The sequence below is a fragment of the Lissotriton vulgaris genome, chromosome 7 (assembly GCF_964263255.1).
Source record: "Lissotriton vulgaris chromosome 7, aLisVul1.2, whole genome shotgun sequence".
Taxonomy (NCBI): domain Eukaryota; kingdom Metazoa; phylum Chordata; class Amphibia; order Caudata; family Salamandridae; genus Lissotriton; species Lissotriton vulgaris.
Genome location: NC_141695.1, coordinates 248,266,740 through 248,285,650, shown reverse-complemented (window position 1 = coordinate 248,285,650; position 18,911 = coordinate 248,266,740). Strand labels below are relative to the sequence as shown.

The 18,911-nt window shown below is 43.0% G+C and overlaps 1 protein-coding gene across 3 annotated transcripts in view; it reads right to left on the bottom strand.

Annotated features, from left to right (window-relative positions):
* LOC147701307 (putative methyltransferase DDB_G0268948) overlaps window positions 1-18,911 on the bottom strand; it is a 214,079-nt gene that overhangs the window by 14,276 nt on the left and 180,892 nt on the right. For all 3 annotated transcript variants that reach the window (XM_086928622.1, XM_086928620.1, XM_086928621.1), the window contains exon 6: window positions 6,244-6,381. In XM_086928622.1, coding sequence (XP_086784748.1) covers window positions 6,244-6,381 — 138 coding nt within the window. The remainder of the gene's footprint in view (window positions 1-6,243; window positions 6,382-18,911) is intronic.

Below are 18,911 nucleotides of genomic sequence, written 5' to 3'. Positions count from 1 at the left end.
CACTTTTTTGTCACCAGCGAGTGGAAGAACATACGTTTGCCAGACTCAAACCTTACTTTTTAATACAAATGTCACCCCAAGGTTAAGCACTGAACAGCCAAAAGAGCTAGGTGCAGTGTATTTAAAAAGTTAGAAATGTACTGTTAAGATTTACGTGTCCTGGCATTAAAGAAATAAAATCCTACATTTGTTTTTCACTACAGTAAAGCTTATCTCTCTCTTACACTGGATTACCTTATTGCCTCTAATAAGTGATAACTTTCAATTAGGAGCATATGGACAGGCTCAGTTTGGGGTCTAAAGAATTGTACTTCAAAGCCATTTTTGAAATTGCCACTTTAAAAACGTTGGAATTTTTTTGTCCTATCCATTTGGTGCCTGCAACCTAATCCACTGTCACATGACTATATGAAGTAGGCAGTTCTTCCTTGTGTGTTGCTCCCAGACAGTAAGACAAAGGGAAGCTAGGTTTTGGCAGGACAGGCCACTAAGTTAACGAGGGGGAGAGGCTGTTACCTACCACACTTGCACTTCACAAAGGCCAATGCCTAAGACTCTCACAAAAGGTTTTGATGCGTCTGGGGGGGATGGAAACCTCTAGTAGTTTCTCCTAATTATAAGTGGACACCAGGTATAAATATTGGACCTTGAACGCCAAATCTTCAGATCACTTCTGGACCTGTAGACTCTGCCAGGAAGAATTACTGCTCAGCTGGAAAGTTTGCCCTGCTGACCTGCTGTGCTGCCCAAGGACTGCTCTGCTGTACTTGCTGCACCAGAACTCTTCAGTGGTTAGCTGCCCTGCTGAAACCAGACTGCCTGCATATCCAAGGACTCCAATATCTCCAAGAATCCCTCCTGTTCACAAGACACTGGGGCACAACAGGCTTCTCTGGCGATGCTTCACCGGTGAAGAACGTACATGGCATCAATAGCTCTGCAAGCCTGATCCAGTGTGATACATCTTGATGCAGACAACTGGCCCAGCACCCTACTGCTCCTCTCGGCTCCAACGCAGGACTGTGCATTGCCTTAGCGGTTCTCACCAGCCAACCCTAGAACAATGCATCATGACGCTAACAACCGGCCCAGCTCGATGCATCACGCCACAACTCTATGCAAGTCCTCGCAAGCATCATTGGCTTCTCCAACACAGCACAAAACACCTCGAACTCAGCACTGGTGCATTGCTAAGCAAGTCTTGGCAAGCCCTAGTGGCTTCCCCAATGATGGCATTGGACCTCGCAATGCAAGCTCCTATCGACGATCAGACTTTGCTGCATAGCACATTTTGAGACAGGACCTCTCATTGCAAGCTCCAAGTCGACGGGTTCTTGACATTGGCAAGCGCAACTCAGCACAAGGACTTTGTATCACTCTGCAACCAGGATATAAGGTACTCTTGTTCTGCAAGTCCAACTGATTTCCTGTATCCAGCTGGTTTTCCATCACAGTCAGCCCGACCTTGTGACTTTCTCTCGGTCCAGCACCACCAGATAACCACAGTTGGTGCTTTATGCTTTTTCACACTTGCAGCAAAAAGTGAAAATGATGGACGGAATGCTGAACAAATCAAGCATTCAGCCCCAGTCACAGATCTGGGTTTAATCCATCGTCTTTTTGCTCACCACACCACCCTTGTTTGGACCCAACCACATGGAAATCAGTCTTGACCCTGCTCCCCATGGGAACAGTCCAGCCTGAACTGCCAGGCCAGGTCCTCCTTGGACCGGAAACCATCTTCCTGGGGTTGGTTTTAGGGTATCAACCCTCATTAGCCAGGCTAGCTTGAATCCAGTGGCATGGCGAGAATGGGACCCACGTGTGGGCATAGCCTTCTGACTTAGAGTACCAAAATCAAAAAGAACAAATAATGGACGGAATGATGAACAAAACATTCACTCCCGTCACATATCTGGGTTTAATCCATAGTTGTTTCTACGTTTGTATTCACTGAAACGTTTAAAATTGCATATCTCTGGTTCAACTGATTGGATTTTTTTAGTTTTGGTCTTTTCAGTCTATTTTTCTAATTTGGTGTGAGATTGTTCTTTTGTTGTGTTTTCACGTTATTACTGTTTGAAGTGCTGCATAAATGCTTTACTCCGCTTTTAAGTCAAGACTGATTGTTCTGTGCCAAGCTACCAGAGAGTTGAGTGCAGGATAATTTGGGGTTGCTTGTGACTTCACCTTGACAAGGATTATGGTTGTTGCTTGAGTAGGGTTTCACCCCCTTTGAGAAACCAGGGCCTGTTGCAGTGTTCTCCCACCTCTTGCCCCCAAATTGACTACCATATGCTGGTTTTATGATTGTGCCCTGGCCTCTGCTAACCAAAGCAAGGGCTTGTGCTGTGATTAAAAGTATATGGTAATTAGGTATAATTACAATTGGTCATGACAACCTACCAGTAAGTTCCTAGTATATGGTGGGGCATGTAGGATTAGAGGTACAGTAGATTCGATACACTTAAGTGTGCACTGCTGGGTTGCTCGCTATCATTTTAAAGGCAGCCCTGCTTTGCAGGCTGCTTTTAAAAGTAAATTATATTCAAATTTGACTTTGAAAATAAAGGTACTTTTAAGGGCTCAAACTACCCTATTTTTATATAAAAGTCACCCCTAAGGTCTTCCCTAAGTGCACATGTGGTAGGGGTAGGGTGCCTTGTAGCTATCAGCAGGGACATTATAAAAGATGTTCTATATGCCCTGGTGAGGGAAAAACAGCCAATGTTATTATTCACCATTGTTGATCAATGACTCTATAGGTTATTATGGTAATACTTTAAAAAAAGGATAACTATTGATAGAATTGAGCTCAAAATATACTTAAAATTATGTAAATGATAGAATCAATCTTACCACTTGCCTAGGTTAGATTTATTCTAACTATCATAGAAAAGAAGTTATAAAACTTGCTTTTCTGATTAACAAATATCCAGCCTTTCAGCAGCCTCTCCTGATTGGCCAGCCTCTGGCTGGCCGATCCAAACTGCTCTGATGAGGTGTGAAGTGGCCTGTAAGGAGACCGAGCAAGCATCTGATGGGATGAGAACTGTAGCTGCAGGGCAAAAGGCAGGATGGGCGTGAGTAGCAATATTGGTCTTCAAAGAGGGAACGACTGTTCAGACAGGACTCAGGCTCACCTCAACATCCAGCATTTCCACCCAATTTGGAGCCCTAGTAATTGAATTAGCAAAGGGACTGGAAATTGATTTTTAGGGAAACTTAGCCATTCTACTAGGTTGGCTTATTCAGATCCTAACCTCCAGGAGAGTTTCATCATTTTGCATTTTAAAGGAATAGTACATTCTAGGAAAGGAATATACCACACTTTGGAGGAAGTTGTCATGTTTCTGGATGTCATCCTGCACCACATTGGTCAGGCGTGTTCCCCTGCTTTTTTACCTGGAACACTGGATAAATATGGGAGAGCAGCTTAACCAGCCATGGCCCATGCAGGTAAGAGCGGTGGGGCTGGGTGGGGGTTAAATTTTAACAGACAAGGGAACTTTAAATAATACATTTTCCTAGCTTGTCATTCGTCAAAATGAAACCCCCCACCCAGTCCTGCTCTCACCTGCACAGGCAAGGGCTGAGCCCAACAACTCCAACCCCTGCCTGAAACTACAAGGAGGAAAAGGACTGCCCGGCTAGAACACCGGCCTGCACCCCAAAGTATTGCACTCTGAGTGACGGCACCTGCTGCACACTGTGGAACTATAGCCCTAAGGACTTTGCCTTGCTTCAAGAAGTGAAGGAGTGGACTCCGTGAAAGCAACAGGTCAAAAGAGCTTCACCTGAATTATCTCCACAAAGAAAATCCCAGCTTGACAGAGCCCAAGCGACTTTAAGGATTTTTCAAGGTGCAATCTGAAAAACGTAGTCCCAACATCCCAAGGACCATATCAGAACATCTAAACCCTGAGATTGCTGTTGAGGACACTTTGAAAATCCAGAAAGGACCCCCTGGAACAAGATCCAGAAGTTTGGGGATTTTTTGTCAAAAAGCTCCATAAGGCGACTGACTAATCACAGAAAGACAATGAGCAGACGTTGAACCGCCACCTGGCCTGGATTTCCAGCTGAAAGCTCTGGAGCTCAAGACTTCTATGATTTCACTGAGGCCTTGCGCTGAGCCAAGACCCCATCTTTGACTTTAAACCCGACCTGACAAGGAGCCTCGCTGGACATTGAGAGAAAAAGTTCTAAAAAGTGACTAAGAGCCTAATTCCCACTTTAGCGACTGCCAACCCTGTAGTGGTGTGGTGGTTACCTCCACACCGGCAGTCGGACTGCCGTATTACAACTTCAGTGGTCGGACTGCCATGAAACCTCCGCAACCGGCATGGATCTCCAATCCGTTGGCATGGGTGCTTCGGGCTGCGGCAGCAATATGCTGCTGGTTCTGCTGCAACACAGCCAAACAGCCCTTAACTGACATCCACAATTTTCATGGTGGTGATCCACTCATGAAAAGTGTGGCTGTCCGGTAAGTAAGGTGCCCCTGTGCATATGGGGGGCACATGCTGTGCATCGGGGTGAATACAGGAGGGCACATGGTGTGCCCCAGTGTGCATGCACCCCAGTTCCTGCACCGCATGGACTGTAAAGTCCATACAGTGCAGGAATTTGCTTTGCCACTCCTTCAGCACTACAGTTCGAATGAACTGCACTGCCGCGGGATAGCTGCTTCTGCCCGCCCACCAGCCAAATCACGAAATGACTCGTAAACTGGCAAGCGGCTCACTCCAAAACAAGGCCAAACTCATTATCCCAGAGTCAGAAAGTAAAAACTTGATCAGTCCCTCCGCTAAGATGTCACAAAGTGATGCTTTTGACTTTTAGGCACTAGAAAGTGTTTATTGTTTAGAAATTCATATCTATGGTTCCCTACATTGGATTTTAGATTTTTGGTGTCATTTTAATCATACAAATATTTCCTATGTTCATAAATTGTTGTTGTAGTTTGTAGTGTCTTACTTATTCATGTATTGGTGTTTTTAAATGCTTTGCACACCTGTCTCCCAAGTTACGCCTGTCTGCTTTTTGGCAGCTACCAAGGGTTGAGCAAAATTATAATTTATTGAGACCGTGACTGGACCTTATCTTGTGATTGTGCCCTTATTACTAGTGGCAAGTCCCTACTTACGCCTACTAGAAAATCACCTTATAACACCTCGCTCAACGAGTAACCCAATTTCTTATACCTGGCAATTCCGCACTGAAATGCTGGGTTAACCTGCTTAGTTCAGAGCACCATCCTCTCTTAAGGGCACAACATTAAGCCACTCATAAGAAGGCCATAGATTGAAGGCAACCATAGACAGGAAAAAGCCTTTGCTAAACAAATCTGCATGAGCAGGCTCTTCCAGCCCATACAACAATTCCTTTAAGGACAGACTCCACATCTCCATCTTGCTCAGACTGTGAGGAGGAAGTATTCAGATTGAGAGGGCGACATCGGCAGATCTCTCAAGTTGGCTCAATCAGCATGAGTTAATCATCAATTACTGGTTTCTAGTACTTGAAGTTGTGTTATCCTGATTATAAATTCATTACTATGACCGTGATGATGCAAAGAAAAAAACAAACTGGATAAGCTTTCAACAGTTGGAATGTGAATATTTGCATATTTTTAATTACAGAAATGTATAAACAGTTTAATATGTTAGTACATATAGTTTGTTTTCCTGACCATTAATGTATCAACCCAAGCATCAAGATCCAAAGAGAACACCTGAACTGGAGGACCTTCTCTTATTCAGCACTGGACTTCAAGGTAGCTTTAAATCTGTTTATTTCTTCAGTAAAGCCACAGGGAGTTAGCTAGCATAGGTGAAGAAGATGCAGTGCAACGGGGCACAGGGTTGTGATGGACTCAATGCACCCTAATTATGGTTGTCCTTTACAATTAAATAGGGCGCCTTCATAGCATCCTTACTACAACACAGAAAGTATTAACACACACTGCCGAGGAGTCCTAACTGGTCAATCCTAATTGAAGGCCACAGACTAATTTCTCTTGATTTAGAAGCACATGGAAACAGAAAATACCAGAATATCAAGGTTATAGGGAACGCTTCCAAGTATTCATAGATAGCCATTTCCCAGGTCCCTAGTTTCCTTGTGATCTACTGCAAGTTGTTATCAGAATACCATGTACTCGGATGCATGCTCACAAGGCCTGCCAGATGTCTTAAAAGACTTTCACCTTGTGATATTATAGCAAGTGCATTTCCTTACCTGTCTTGCAGTTTTTGCAGGAACTCTTTTGCAGCTTCTGATTCCTTCAAGAGGAAGTTTTGATACAAGCAAGATGACTCAATCAGCCTCATCAGTGCTTCAACAGACATGGTGAGCTTCTGCAAAATCTTAGTAACTCTGTAAAAATGCAAGAAAGAGGTTATGAGCAGTAGAACTCCACTTTCATAATAAACAGACAAACTCATTCTCATTATGAAAACTTGATTGCGATTGTCATGATATGAGATACTGGCTTAGAAACATAAGGTCTAAATTATGTAAACTACAAACTTGACTGGAATCCATAACTAACATTGCATTAGTTAGAGGTAGTAAGAAATGGAAGAAACTAATTTTGCTGAAAATCTATTTTACATTAAGGACTTGATTTATAATGATTGAACTGATATGGGTGGCGCACTGGAACATAGTATCCATGATAAGTTAAATATAAATGATCAATGCAGTGCTCCAAAGAGAAGGGATGTCAACCCACATCATCAAGTAAACATCAATTAGAACAAGAACTGAGCACAGCACGGTGTGTGGAACCACGTAATTTGAATGAAGTAATCATTCAAATTACACAGTTCCACACGCCGTGCTGTGGTAATCGTAGACGCTGGCCCACACTCATGTACGAGCCAGATTTTATTGAAACTGATAATGCCTAGAAAGGACACCTGATAGTAAGAAGTTCATTACAAATATAAATAGCAACAATATAGTACATATGATTCAGATATAAACTTTGTGAAGAGTGAAGAATTTTGAGTTTACAGCCCTGAGGAAGTCATAAGGTGACTTACCCAAAGATGATACAAGTGTTGGCTAGTGCGAAAGGTGCTAATCGATTAAAGACCAGATTTGATGAACCGGAGGACTGCTGAAGCTTTCATTTGGACTAAGATCGCATGTGCTCAGAGCTCTTGTTCGGATTGATTTATAATGAATGGCAAGTGAATCTGGTAGTAGGGAAGTAGCGGTGGAGAAGTTGTCAACATTCTACCTATAGGGTCCTCTGTTGGCTCATCCCATAGGTGCCCGCTGCAGTGAATGCCGAAGTAAGAGGGTATCCCTCAAAGCAGCCCGAGCATTTATGGGAGGGCCAATGTTGGAGAAGTTTAACGTGTCTTAATGTTCCTCCATTCCTTGCAGCCGGTGAGCTAGGCAGGCTCTCCGCACACCTGGCAGACTGCGTTGAGGAGGAAGGATTTACAGGTGTATGTGCATTTTTGCACCCACAACCCTTGAATGTGCCACAATGAGCCAGGAAGCAGTGGATGCGTTCAAACTAGAGTTGTCATTTAATTTATTTGGGATGTCTTTTTTTTTTATTTGGCAGGGAATGCAGCTTGCAAGCAATAGCTGCTGTTGCTGCTTGCCCAATCGGTTGCACTGCCATTCCGTCAGCTCCATGGTCCAGCTGGGTTCTGCACCATCTACTGGTTAATGAATGGTGGGGCACAGACCATATTGCACATCTGGTTATCTAATCTGTTTTACCCACCTATGCCAGTGTACCCACCTTTGGGCACTCATCACTGTTGACCTGTTCCTTTACTGCACAACAGTGGCTCGAAGGGAGGGGCCCCCGGGGTACAAGAAATTTACATGTTGTATACTTCGTTTCAGTTGGTCAAGTAGTTCACAGGCTGTATTTTTTCCTCCCTCCCTTGTCTTTCAAAAGTTGTTGCTCTGTTGCAGACCGTTTTTATTGATTTATGGCGTGTAAAATTGAGTTATTTATAACAATATTGGGTTTGTTTTTAAATGTGATCCATATTTATGAGAATCTTTTGTTACATCATGCAGTTCCGGTCAGTTTATTTATGGTGTTCCTGATTCTTAATAAAGTTTTTTATATTAAAAAAAAAAATGAATGGCAAGTGAAATCCTCCAATTTCAGGAAAAAATCTTATCTGGAGATCGCCATTGGAGTGGAATGAATGAGACAATATCCGTTGCCTCCTCCCAAATCTACATCTGGTCCCGAGTTTTGATGTAATCCTTTTGTTGGAAGGTGAGTTAGTAGTAAGGGTAAGTCAGCACCTACTTCTAGCAAGAAGGCCACCAATGCAATAGAAAGTCCAGATAAGGTCTCAATAAATTATTCCCTTGCTCAACCCTTGGTAGCTGGCAAATAGGAGACAGGTATGTAAAGCATTTAATAACATCAATACATTAAATAAGTAAGACAAGCCACACAATAAAAATCCCACACAAAGTTATAAGAATATGAAGCATTCTTATCTGTTGTCCCTTACTGGGGAAGACCTAGCATTCCCTGGTATACATGGATGAATGCATGGGAATGCCCATGCTCCACCCATGGAACACCTTCCCAACACAAGGTAAAACAAGACAGCCCTATGCACTGCCTTGAGTTACTTCATATTTAGTGAACCACGGAAAAGTCATGGAAAGTGGCTTTGCATGGCTTAGTACATACAAAAAATGTTGTTGAGTCGGGGTAGCACCACAAAAGTGACAACCCTGAAGCAAAACCTTTGTAAGTCTGCCCTTTATTTGTACTGCTGATGCACGCTAGGTCACGCAACATGGCAGCTATATTGGAAATATAGAAAACTTAGTTTTCATAGTTTTTCAAGCATTTAACATGACTGGGTGCCGCTATTAGCTTTCAGCTTTGCACATGATGGTGAAGTTAAAAGCATTTACTTCTGGGGCTACCACGAGGGATCACATGGGGTATCATCAACATTTTAAAGTGGCACATAGCATATTTTAGTGGAGCATTGGAGGAAGGGAGAAACATGACATCTAAGGCATCATGAGGGCTGCCATTTGGAATATAATGAAGGAATGTTAGGCAGTAGGGAGGAGTGGGAAAGATGAGAAATCCATAGGATTAAAGCACACACTGACAAACATTTTTTCAAGAAGTGCTAAACAAGTAATGAAACCTGAAAAAACACACAAAATTAGTTCCATGATGTCATCAGATGAAAGCTACCCCTTAGCCAACCAATCAACAAGAAGGCTAAAGGAGCTATGCACCAGGTGAGGGAAAAACAAAGGCTAAGGAGGAAAACCACTAATGCAAAGAAGGTAATTAAAATTTAACAGAAAGTAATTTAATCATGAGCAAAGGTTGTTGCTATGCAATATTGTATACAATGTTGGCTGTGGCAGCTCAGCGAGACCACATATTAGGTTGAGGGCAAGAAGGCAAAAATATGAGCTGGACATTGCAAAATGAAGGCAATTCAGAAAAAAAATATTTGAAGCTCATATTAAGGTGGCAAGATACATTTTTAGTAGGCACTGGAGTGTAAGGTAACACATCTTTAAGGTGTCATGGTAAAGATGTGATTCAATAAAATATGAAATTAAATACGTTGAAGTCCAGTATAGTCTAATTATTGGTGATGAGGGTTAGATCTAACTGGATGTGAATACTGAACCAAACAAGTTTATTATACTAGCATGCTGTGTTAATTTAATGCTTTAAATACATTTAAGCGTATCTCATTGGTTGTGTTATTACACAAGCCAAAACCATGTTGTTGTCTCACATATTTCCTTTAGAAATGAATGAGCTTCAGCTTCTACTGGAATAGTGAGCAAAATACATTGAGCCCCATTAACAGTTTCTTGTTATGTGCAGAAGGAGATAGCAGGGCCAGAAATAACAATTCTTGCTGGTGTTTCCCCAAGAGATAATGGGCATTATTTATGGATGGCAGTGACATCCATTTTGTGCACCCATTGCCCGGCTCAGCACAAAATGAAGGATGTTGATTGTGCTCCCAGCCAGTGGACGTGGAGGGAAGAAATTCAGACACTGGAGTGAAAAGGATGATGACAGGACTATCTTTTAAAAGTCCATGAGGCCTTTTGCTGGGCAGGAACGTCTGATTAGTTGTCCTGTGTGTTATATTCTAAGGTTTGCATTCATATGTAAATCAGCCTAGGTCCTCCTAGCTGCTCAGCCGGAGTGAGGGATGGTGACGGAATGTTGGTGTGCCTGTGAGGAATGGAATGCCTGGGTGACTATGTGGATGAGTGGGTGACAGTTGGAGATGGGCTGAGCAGCTAGGCAGGCTGCTCCTGGTGAGGCTGGCATAGGAGTTACTAGAGCTGGGTTAAGAGTTGTTACATGGCTGATTCTACAAGACCTGGATTAATAAAGAAGACTTTAGAAATTTACAACCTGGCTACCAGTGTCTACAAAGTACAACATATTTTTGGTGACTAGGATGGGATTAAACTGAAACCCAGAGACCTCAAAGAAACTATTGTAACCAGTAACTACAAAGAAAAAAGAAAGAAAACAGAATGGAGTAAAAGGCAAGCCAGCCCCACCAGTGTCCTGTCATCAGACGGCCCCAACATGTGTCCTGCCTGATCTTACTCCATGGACAAGACCACAGGTATGGTCTGTATGTTAGGGTATGCCTAATGTAAGAATCACCCTACCACTTCCTTTAGTATCTGCTGTATGGATGTATCTACAGCGTGAAGGAATTATGGCTGCTCAAATGAGACTTAAAGACAAAACTCAGTGAACGTAATACACAGGTACCACACAGAGATGATGTGGTTCTACGTGTTGGGAAACGATCTTAGTGAAGTGTTTTTCTCTGTTCTCACTTTGGTGTGAGGATTTAGTAGGGTATACACAGCTCAACATTTTAAAAATCTATCATCTGGATTGCAGCAGTTGTGCACATTTAGATGTTTGGTACGTGCTTTGGCACTGCGATGACAATCTGCACTGAAGGATAAAGTATTGATGTAAGGCTATACATTGTGGCAGTTGGTCTTTCTACAAGCATTGTGTGTTTTGACTTGTGCACAGTATTGTGATGAGTTCACACGACGTTGGAAAGGATGTACTTTTGTGTACACTGGATCAACTTGGTTGTGGCAGCTTTACCGTGAATTTTGTTTCTTCTGAGACATCAGACTGTGAGTGTTTTCAATCTCACCTGCACATGAAGAGCTTTACAAAGAAACTAGTTGTGGAGTCTGAGGAGAGTGCAAGCTAAGTGGTTTTCATGCTCTCACAATCAGGCACATGAACTGCCTCTCCCAGAAGCAAGTTGTGGTGATGGTGGAGGATGTGAGCAAAACAGCTACATGCTACGCGCTGGAATTAGTGAGACATTTCTTTTTGTCTGTGATTCTTTAACCGCCATTGAGACATATTCATATCAAAGTACTGCGATTTGACCTATGTCAATTGGCCTACTCCAGGTGAAACATACACCGTACGTCTTACAACATTCTTCTTAGGTGGTATTTTCTAAGTTTATTTTCATTTGTGGCAACAATGACTGTTTATCTGCATCTCTGCGGTTTGAAAATGTTGCACGTGTCTTACTCAGCACGTGCGAGCTACCTGCGTATCCTCTGGAATCGTCTCTGCACTTACGCTAATTAGGGCTGCTTGTGGACGCCTGCATGCATGGACGCACTTTGAGCCATCCAGTTCAGCGCTGAGTGCGTACAGCCATCTTGTGTTTGGTGGCTGTAGTCTATCGTCCATTGAAGAATTGCAGTCACGTTGTTTTCAGATCGCATGTTGTCAACCACGTTTTCTTTTGTTTCAATAAAGTTTGAACAAGCGGAGTTTGGATGATCGTAACCTGATCGAGTCCGGAGTCAATGCAGTGGTATAGTTGCTTGTGGACAGTTCTTTCTGGGCTTCAGGAGTTCTGGTTCAAATCAAAACAAAAGCAGGGGGAATTTCCCGGGCTGCTGGAGGCTTGGTTTGTTTAAAGAACGCGTTGTGCTTTCTAGGAGTCGATGGGAGTAGCAGTGCTGTGCTTTGGACTGCATGGGCTATTACTGAATATGGATCTGATTCTTATGCCTTTATCAGGATATTATTGATTATAACCTCACAAGGGCATAAATCGGGAATATCGAATTAGGGTCCTAGATATAAACACGACACCCACTCCACGGATTAATGTCCATCATTACTAAAAAACTAAGCAATAGTAAACATTCAACGATGCATGTGTGTTTTCCGACCCAAAATACATATTTCGCATTTGAAATGGTATAAGGTAAATACACGAAGATTAGTGTTGGTACTGTACGCTTTTCAAACAGTGTCATCATTCAGATAAATGCATACATATATCAGCTGAATGAATTGCGAAAATTACACATTAAATGGCTCTAAATACAGAAAAGAAGGTCGAGACCATTTCATTACATATTTATACAAATTGCCGTATATGTGCTAGAGGCTGAGGTAAAATATTGTCTCTAGTATCCAAAAATAGAAGCTCTGTTCTCTTAGAATAGTTCTACTTTAAGCAGAGTACCATGTGCCAAAAAAAAGTACACATTTTGAAAAATGGGCAAACATAATTTCGCTTTCAGGGGAAAATGAGTTCCAAATATTTTCTGTAGCTTTATCAAAACTGAAGGCTGAATTCAGAGTTCAGGGAACGCTGTGTGCTCATTGTTTTTATTAAGAGTTATTCTCGTTGATTGGAGAGAACATTATTTCAGACAGACCCGCAAAAATATGGTCTACCACATCAGGTGAAAGTTCGACCAAGTTCGAAAATACTGCAACTGTGCAGTTCTCTGCGTGATTGCTATCATCGATGGTTGGATCAGCAATGCTCACAGAAGGCTGTACCTGTTTGGTGCTGCTTTCTTCTTGTACTTTACCGACACCTATTCGTAGTGGTGAAGTCTCAACGAATGCCGTCATCAGAATCGGTAGCCGCTGGGGACAACATGATGCATGAGTCGTTACAGGACCTAGCAAAGTATCGATATCCGTTGGTACTGCTGATTGTAGTGTAAGACCGAAGTCCAACATGCATTCTTCTCCGCATAGCAGACATCGAAGCACAGGTATGATGCAATCTTGCCAGATCGGTGTGAATGAAAGAAACCAGGTTGTTCTCTGATCTCTTAGCCGGGCCAATCCGAGGACCTGAGTGATACTGTCTCGGTATCGTATTGCTAGGATCGTTTCTTCCATTGTTGCTAGAGTCTTGTCTGTGGATTGGCTTGCCATATCGGTGCAGAAGGAGCAAAAATAAAATTCCTGCCACGAGTCCCAGGATTAAGGGTAGGCCGCCAAAGACAAAATGGACAAAATTCAGGAAGATGCCCAGAACTGTTTCAAAGGGTGCTAACAGTCCCGAAAAAATTGTCTTAAATACATGTGCGATGCAACTGGTATCAGACATGTTTAAGATTTGCCTTAGTATTTCTACGAAATGCACAGGGCAATTTGTCGATAAAAGGGAATGCATCTCTGCCGATGTCCTTGCCACTTGCAGATCATACATTTCTTTTGAGGACGTTAAAGGCACAGTTGTCTGTAAAAGAATAGACTTCATTCTGCTTTAAGTATCAATTCGAATAGAAGAGATATTCAACCGAGGCCATAACGCAGCCTCCATATCTGCATTGCTGTGTGGATACAATACTTGCATACTGCAAACAGCCCTGAAAGTTACAGTTGTCGGATAGGCTTTTCCTGGCAGCATGCCACAACAGCTGTGGTCACTTATTAAAACGTAACTGCGGTTAGAAAGTGGTCTAAAAAATGGCTCTATCCGTTTTGCAGGCGTGCCATGCAGGTGACATGAAAGGTTATTTGAAGACCCTTCGCAGGCTCCATGCAAATTAATACCTTGTCACAGGAGTGTACCGCTTAGTGATTTTTTACAATTTTAACCACTAAGAAATACCTCCTTTTTCCCTTCACTATAACATCTGTGTGTATAGGGTAAATCCCAGGTTGATTTGGTGTATTCTTTACCCAACCTTTCATACTGACCTACAGGTATATACTCTTGGCAGTATTTAAACTGAAAACTTGTTATCGGAATTATAATCGTTCCATGTATTATCCATTCAATGACAGGTCTCTCTGACATTGTCAATGGTAATCTCTCGAGTTTTTCAATGCTCAGAATCGTATAGTCTGCTCCATTTTGTGCCAAACTGATTTGTTTATCAGTAAGGTTAAAGATACCGAATAATGACGTTGTGTTGATTAAACGCCATGGTACGTAGCCTGAACGCAGATTTTGCAACGTCCAACCAAGCTGTACAATAGAGCGTAATTGAGACTGACCATGTTGTAACATTAGTAAGTCCTGCTCTATTATATCAAAAGCAGATGATACAATGCTGTCCAGTGAATATATTCTGGAGGACAGAGTCGTTAACCCATTGACCACAAGAGAAAGTGATTTTTCCAAATTTATGCGATCAATTTCTCGTATTTTTTCTTCTGTCTCAATTTGCATTACTTTCCATGCTTCGTTATACGTAGCGTATACACCGGCCGCTATGAAACATTTTTGACGCTGTTTGCGTGGTCCCATTATGAAATCACGCAAGTCAGCCCCATCTTTAAGTAAAGTCAAGTGTTGCTTAATTTCAGCCAGTGTGGATTTCTCTAGCCACTCAAGGCATAGTTTCCCTACACTGTATGTTGTAACTATCCCTGGATGTCTTGTCTGGGAGTATCTAGGGTCTGGTCTGGTCACTTTTTAACCCCTGTGTTTTGTTCAGGAATCTATCTTGACAGTTATTCGTGTCTGTTGGCCAAATCAACCACTTTTTCCAATCAGGATGTGTTCTGTTTTGGTGTAAATATGGGATACGTCTATCTCCACATCTATAGTGCTATCAGTTATGGGTTTCAGAATAGACGGTGTATTTAAATCTTTTATCTTAGCTAGGCCAAGACAAGTAGTTTGTTGAATTGTGTCATTCAAGAATATCATTTGTTCTGGGATCATGCAGGCCCTAAATAATGCTTCCAGGCCTTGTACTTGCCAATCTTTGGAACACCAGATCGTTTTTTGTTTCAGTGGTATTTTTCCAAGATTTGAAACCAAATGTGGACATTTTGTCATAAAATGTTCAGAATAAATCAGTTTAGTATTTGTCAACATTGTTTTTATTCCTGTCCTACTTAACATTTTGAAATAAAACGTTTCTGGATCACTGTTATTAAACCCTGAGAAGTATTGGAATTTCGCATAAAACGCTTTCAAACTGCCTTTTGGTGGAGTTGGACAGTGTTTCCACTGGTTATAAGATAAAACATTTCTAGGCTGAGCAGTTTTATGCAAATAGTGATCACCATAATGGTTGTAACAGTATAACTCTTCATAATTCGATGAACCCTGTAAGTAATCATGTTCTGTAAATTTTGCTGGCATTACTAAATCTGACATCATATTATTAATGTTTTCAAAGTCCCAATCATCTGAGAATGTACTTGGTGTCACAAAGTCACTTAATGAAACCTTGAACTGATGTGGATATTTCAAGAGCTCAACCGGGCCAAATATGTCATAATGAGTTCTGTCCCATGCTACCCCACCGGCTATTGGATTGGCTGAGATGTTCACAGATGACAGTTCTCTTTTCTCGACTTGAGAGGATGTGTGAGGCTTTAGGACCAAGTTGATGTTCTGACTTGCTGTGTCCATTGTACTATATTTTCCATCAATGAAGTTTCCCAAACTGAGAACCATGATGAGCCAAAGCAGGAGAGTAAGTACACCTAACACAATTCAAAATTCAATCCATGGTGAAATCAGATATGTTTCTTTTAGTTGGTGAAAAAGTTCAATTACTTTGTCTTTGAAAGTTTCTGTTAGAGGCATTCCTCCATGCTCGCTTGGATCTTCAGAAAAGTTGTCGAAATTGATGAAGTAGCCAGATGCAGTTCTGTCAATTGTTGGAATTTTTTCTGGATTTCATTTGCTTTTGCATTTTTTCTTTGTTTTTCGATTAGCATAGTCAGAAGCTACATCATTGTAGACTGGTGTTTCTTGACGAACTGTTGTTATTTGGGTTTCAAGAGGCACTGGTTCCATGGCATTATTGCATAGTCCTTTGATATTCACTGCAGGTTTATAAAATGTGATTAGTCTCTCGGTATGAGCCTCTTGGATTGTAGCAAATTTGGGTATTATGCTATATCTTAGGAGTCCACTTAGCCTACTACTTATTATTGGCCACATGATTTTAGTTTTACCAGGTCGATGGATACAACTCTGTTCTCCCTTTTACCAGCAAGGGGCGGTAGTACAACTGATCTTGTTCCTCTGATAGCTAAGACAGGTACTGCTTTTCTGTAAGAAGGCCCAAATTCCTCCTTTACCGCAATCTTTTCTCTGACCAGATCCCCAATCTTTGGACTCCAGACAGGTCTTGCTCGGACAGGTGGTTTTTCTTCAGTGGCTGTCGGCTGTTGTTTCAACTTTATATTACTCAGGTTTTTTCTTGTTTCATTTAAACCCTTTAAAACAGCCAAACGATCTTTGATATCAAAGGATTTTTCTACTACCACTGAAGGGTGACTATCAAGATCCTGAATAAGCATTCTAGTTCAAAACAATAGTTCGTATGCAGTGAGACCTTTTAGAGAATTTCTTGGCAGATTATCAAGACTACGTTGGACACTTGTTAAATATTTGACCCACCCATCTCCCGAACCCAATACCCTCGCTCTTATAGATTGCTTTATGTCCTGGTTTTTTCTTTCCACAACCACATTTCCCTCAGGATGGAAGGGGCCACATTTTTAAGTGAATTAAGTGTTTATTAATTATGGGACGCATTTCTCCGACTGGATTTCTGCGCTATAGATAGCCTGATGCTATCTAATAGTGGTATCTGGGCTACAGGCCGGTCCGGTTCACAACTGCGATCTCTGTTGCATTCCTTGCAATTTTTTGCAAAATAGTAGAGGCGATGTCGGGAGCAAACAGGCGATGAGGTGCAGCTTGTCTCCTCAGACACGTGGACACGAAGAGGTCGAGGACGTCCAGGAGTCGATCATAAGCTGTCCCACAAATGCTCTAGCTGATGGCGGTGTCGGCAACTTGATTGGAGCAAACAGGCCTTGGCTACTGCAAGCCACGCAGGAAGCGGAAAAAGCTTATCACTAGGACCAGCAAGGTCAGAGCGGGTGCTCTTTTTTACAGGAGCGAGGGCAAGTCTGCAGCAACCAGACCGGCAGTGTAAATTGTAGGTTTCATTGCCAAGATGGCCCCTGACCACGTGGCAAGAGGCCGGGATGGCGCATCGAGTGGCACAATGCAAAAGAGCCCCAAGAAGATCGTGGAGATGCTGAGGGGCTGATCTTCGATGCAAGGGCTGCTCGGTGGTAAGGCTTCTCAAACCCCAAAGCACAGCATCGAGGGTGCCTCGGTTGCTGCGCAGTCAGCTTCTTGGGGGTCTTTCGAGATGTCCGGTCCCACGTCTCTCGGTGCCTCCATGCATCCATTCTTTGCAGGGACTGTGGATCGGGCTTTGAGAAGTCTGGGAGTTGGGGTCTCGTTGGGCTCTGGGCTCGGGCTCCAGCAGGCGGCGGCGGCAAAGCAGACGTCAAGTTGCTGGATGATGCCTTTGTTCACAGGGTGGCCACTCCTAGGCCACAAGGGAGATGCTCTTCAGTCTTCTGTGCAGCAGAATGTTGAAGTCCAGTTGTCTTCTTAGTTTCAAGTTGATTCAGGATGATCTGAGGTGCTATGGCACTGCTCCCACTCTTATTCCCAATCTGAGGGGTGGACCCCTGCTAGGTGCCTCATCTGGGTGGGACCAGGAAGGGGGGCGGTTACACCCCCTTTCCTTTGTCCGGCTCCTCGCCAGGACTGGGGATGGATAGCCCCAGGACCGGTTTGGACTGGCTTATGCACTAGGACACCTTGTGTGCCCCGGGCATGTCTGATTCTATTCAGCCCTGTCCTACCCAATACACAAAATCCTATCTGGGCTGGTGCTCGCACCTCCCAAGGCAGGAAACCCTTTGTCCAAGCCTCCCTCGCTGGAAGGACTCCCAGCAGCAGGAGGTCAGACTTGTGTCTGTGGTGGCAGCATCCATTTTGTGATGCTGAGGCTCTGGTTAACTTTAACCGGGGCTCAGGTTATGTACATGTTGTGGCCCTCTTGAACGGTGGATTGCTATTTCCGTCGACGGAACTGTCAAAGGGATAGTATTCCAAATCGTATGACACCTTACTCGACATGTTTTGATAAAGCCAAACCAAAGTTAGCATATAACCGCGAAAATTATAATGCCCTTAAGAGTATATGGTATGGCAATATCCCCGAACAGCTAAGGGAGTTGTTCCCGACAGCTGCAGACAGGCTCAGCTCATGCTAGAGCACCATCTCACATGAAACCAGGCACCCTGCCTCTAGGATTGCAGAGGCCTTCCATAGGAGTGGCTTATAGTTTAACATGTGTCCAGTTAAGGTTAGATATAGGGATACTACATCTTAGTAAGAGGTGATTACACCAACTTACCCCAGCTGAGTGATCAGCCAGTTGTGTCAAATATGGAGGCCAAGCCAGGGGTGGCACAATACATGCTGCAGCCCCTAGTAGGCCTTGGATTCACCTATGCCCTGGGTACCTGGAGTACACTGTTACAGGGGCCTATAAGGTGAACCAGTTCCAATTCGTAATGCACCTAGAGTGCATTGGCATTAATTTAGAGTGAGAACAGCAGGCTGTGGGTGTGATTAGCAGGCCCACAGCCACATTAAGTCATAAACCAGTGAAGCAAAAGCATTCCCGGCCACCAGTACTCTGATTGCAGTTCCATCAGAGATTTCAGGATCTCTTGGTGCCTCAGACCCCATCCCATGTGTGCATCTTCAATCAAGAAAACTCTCCGGTTCGTGTT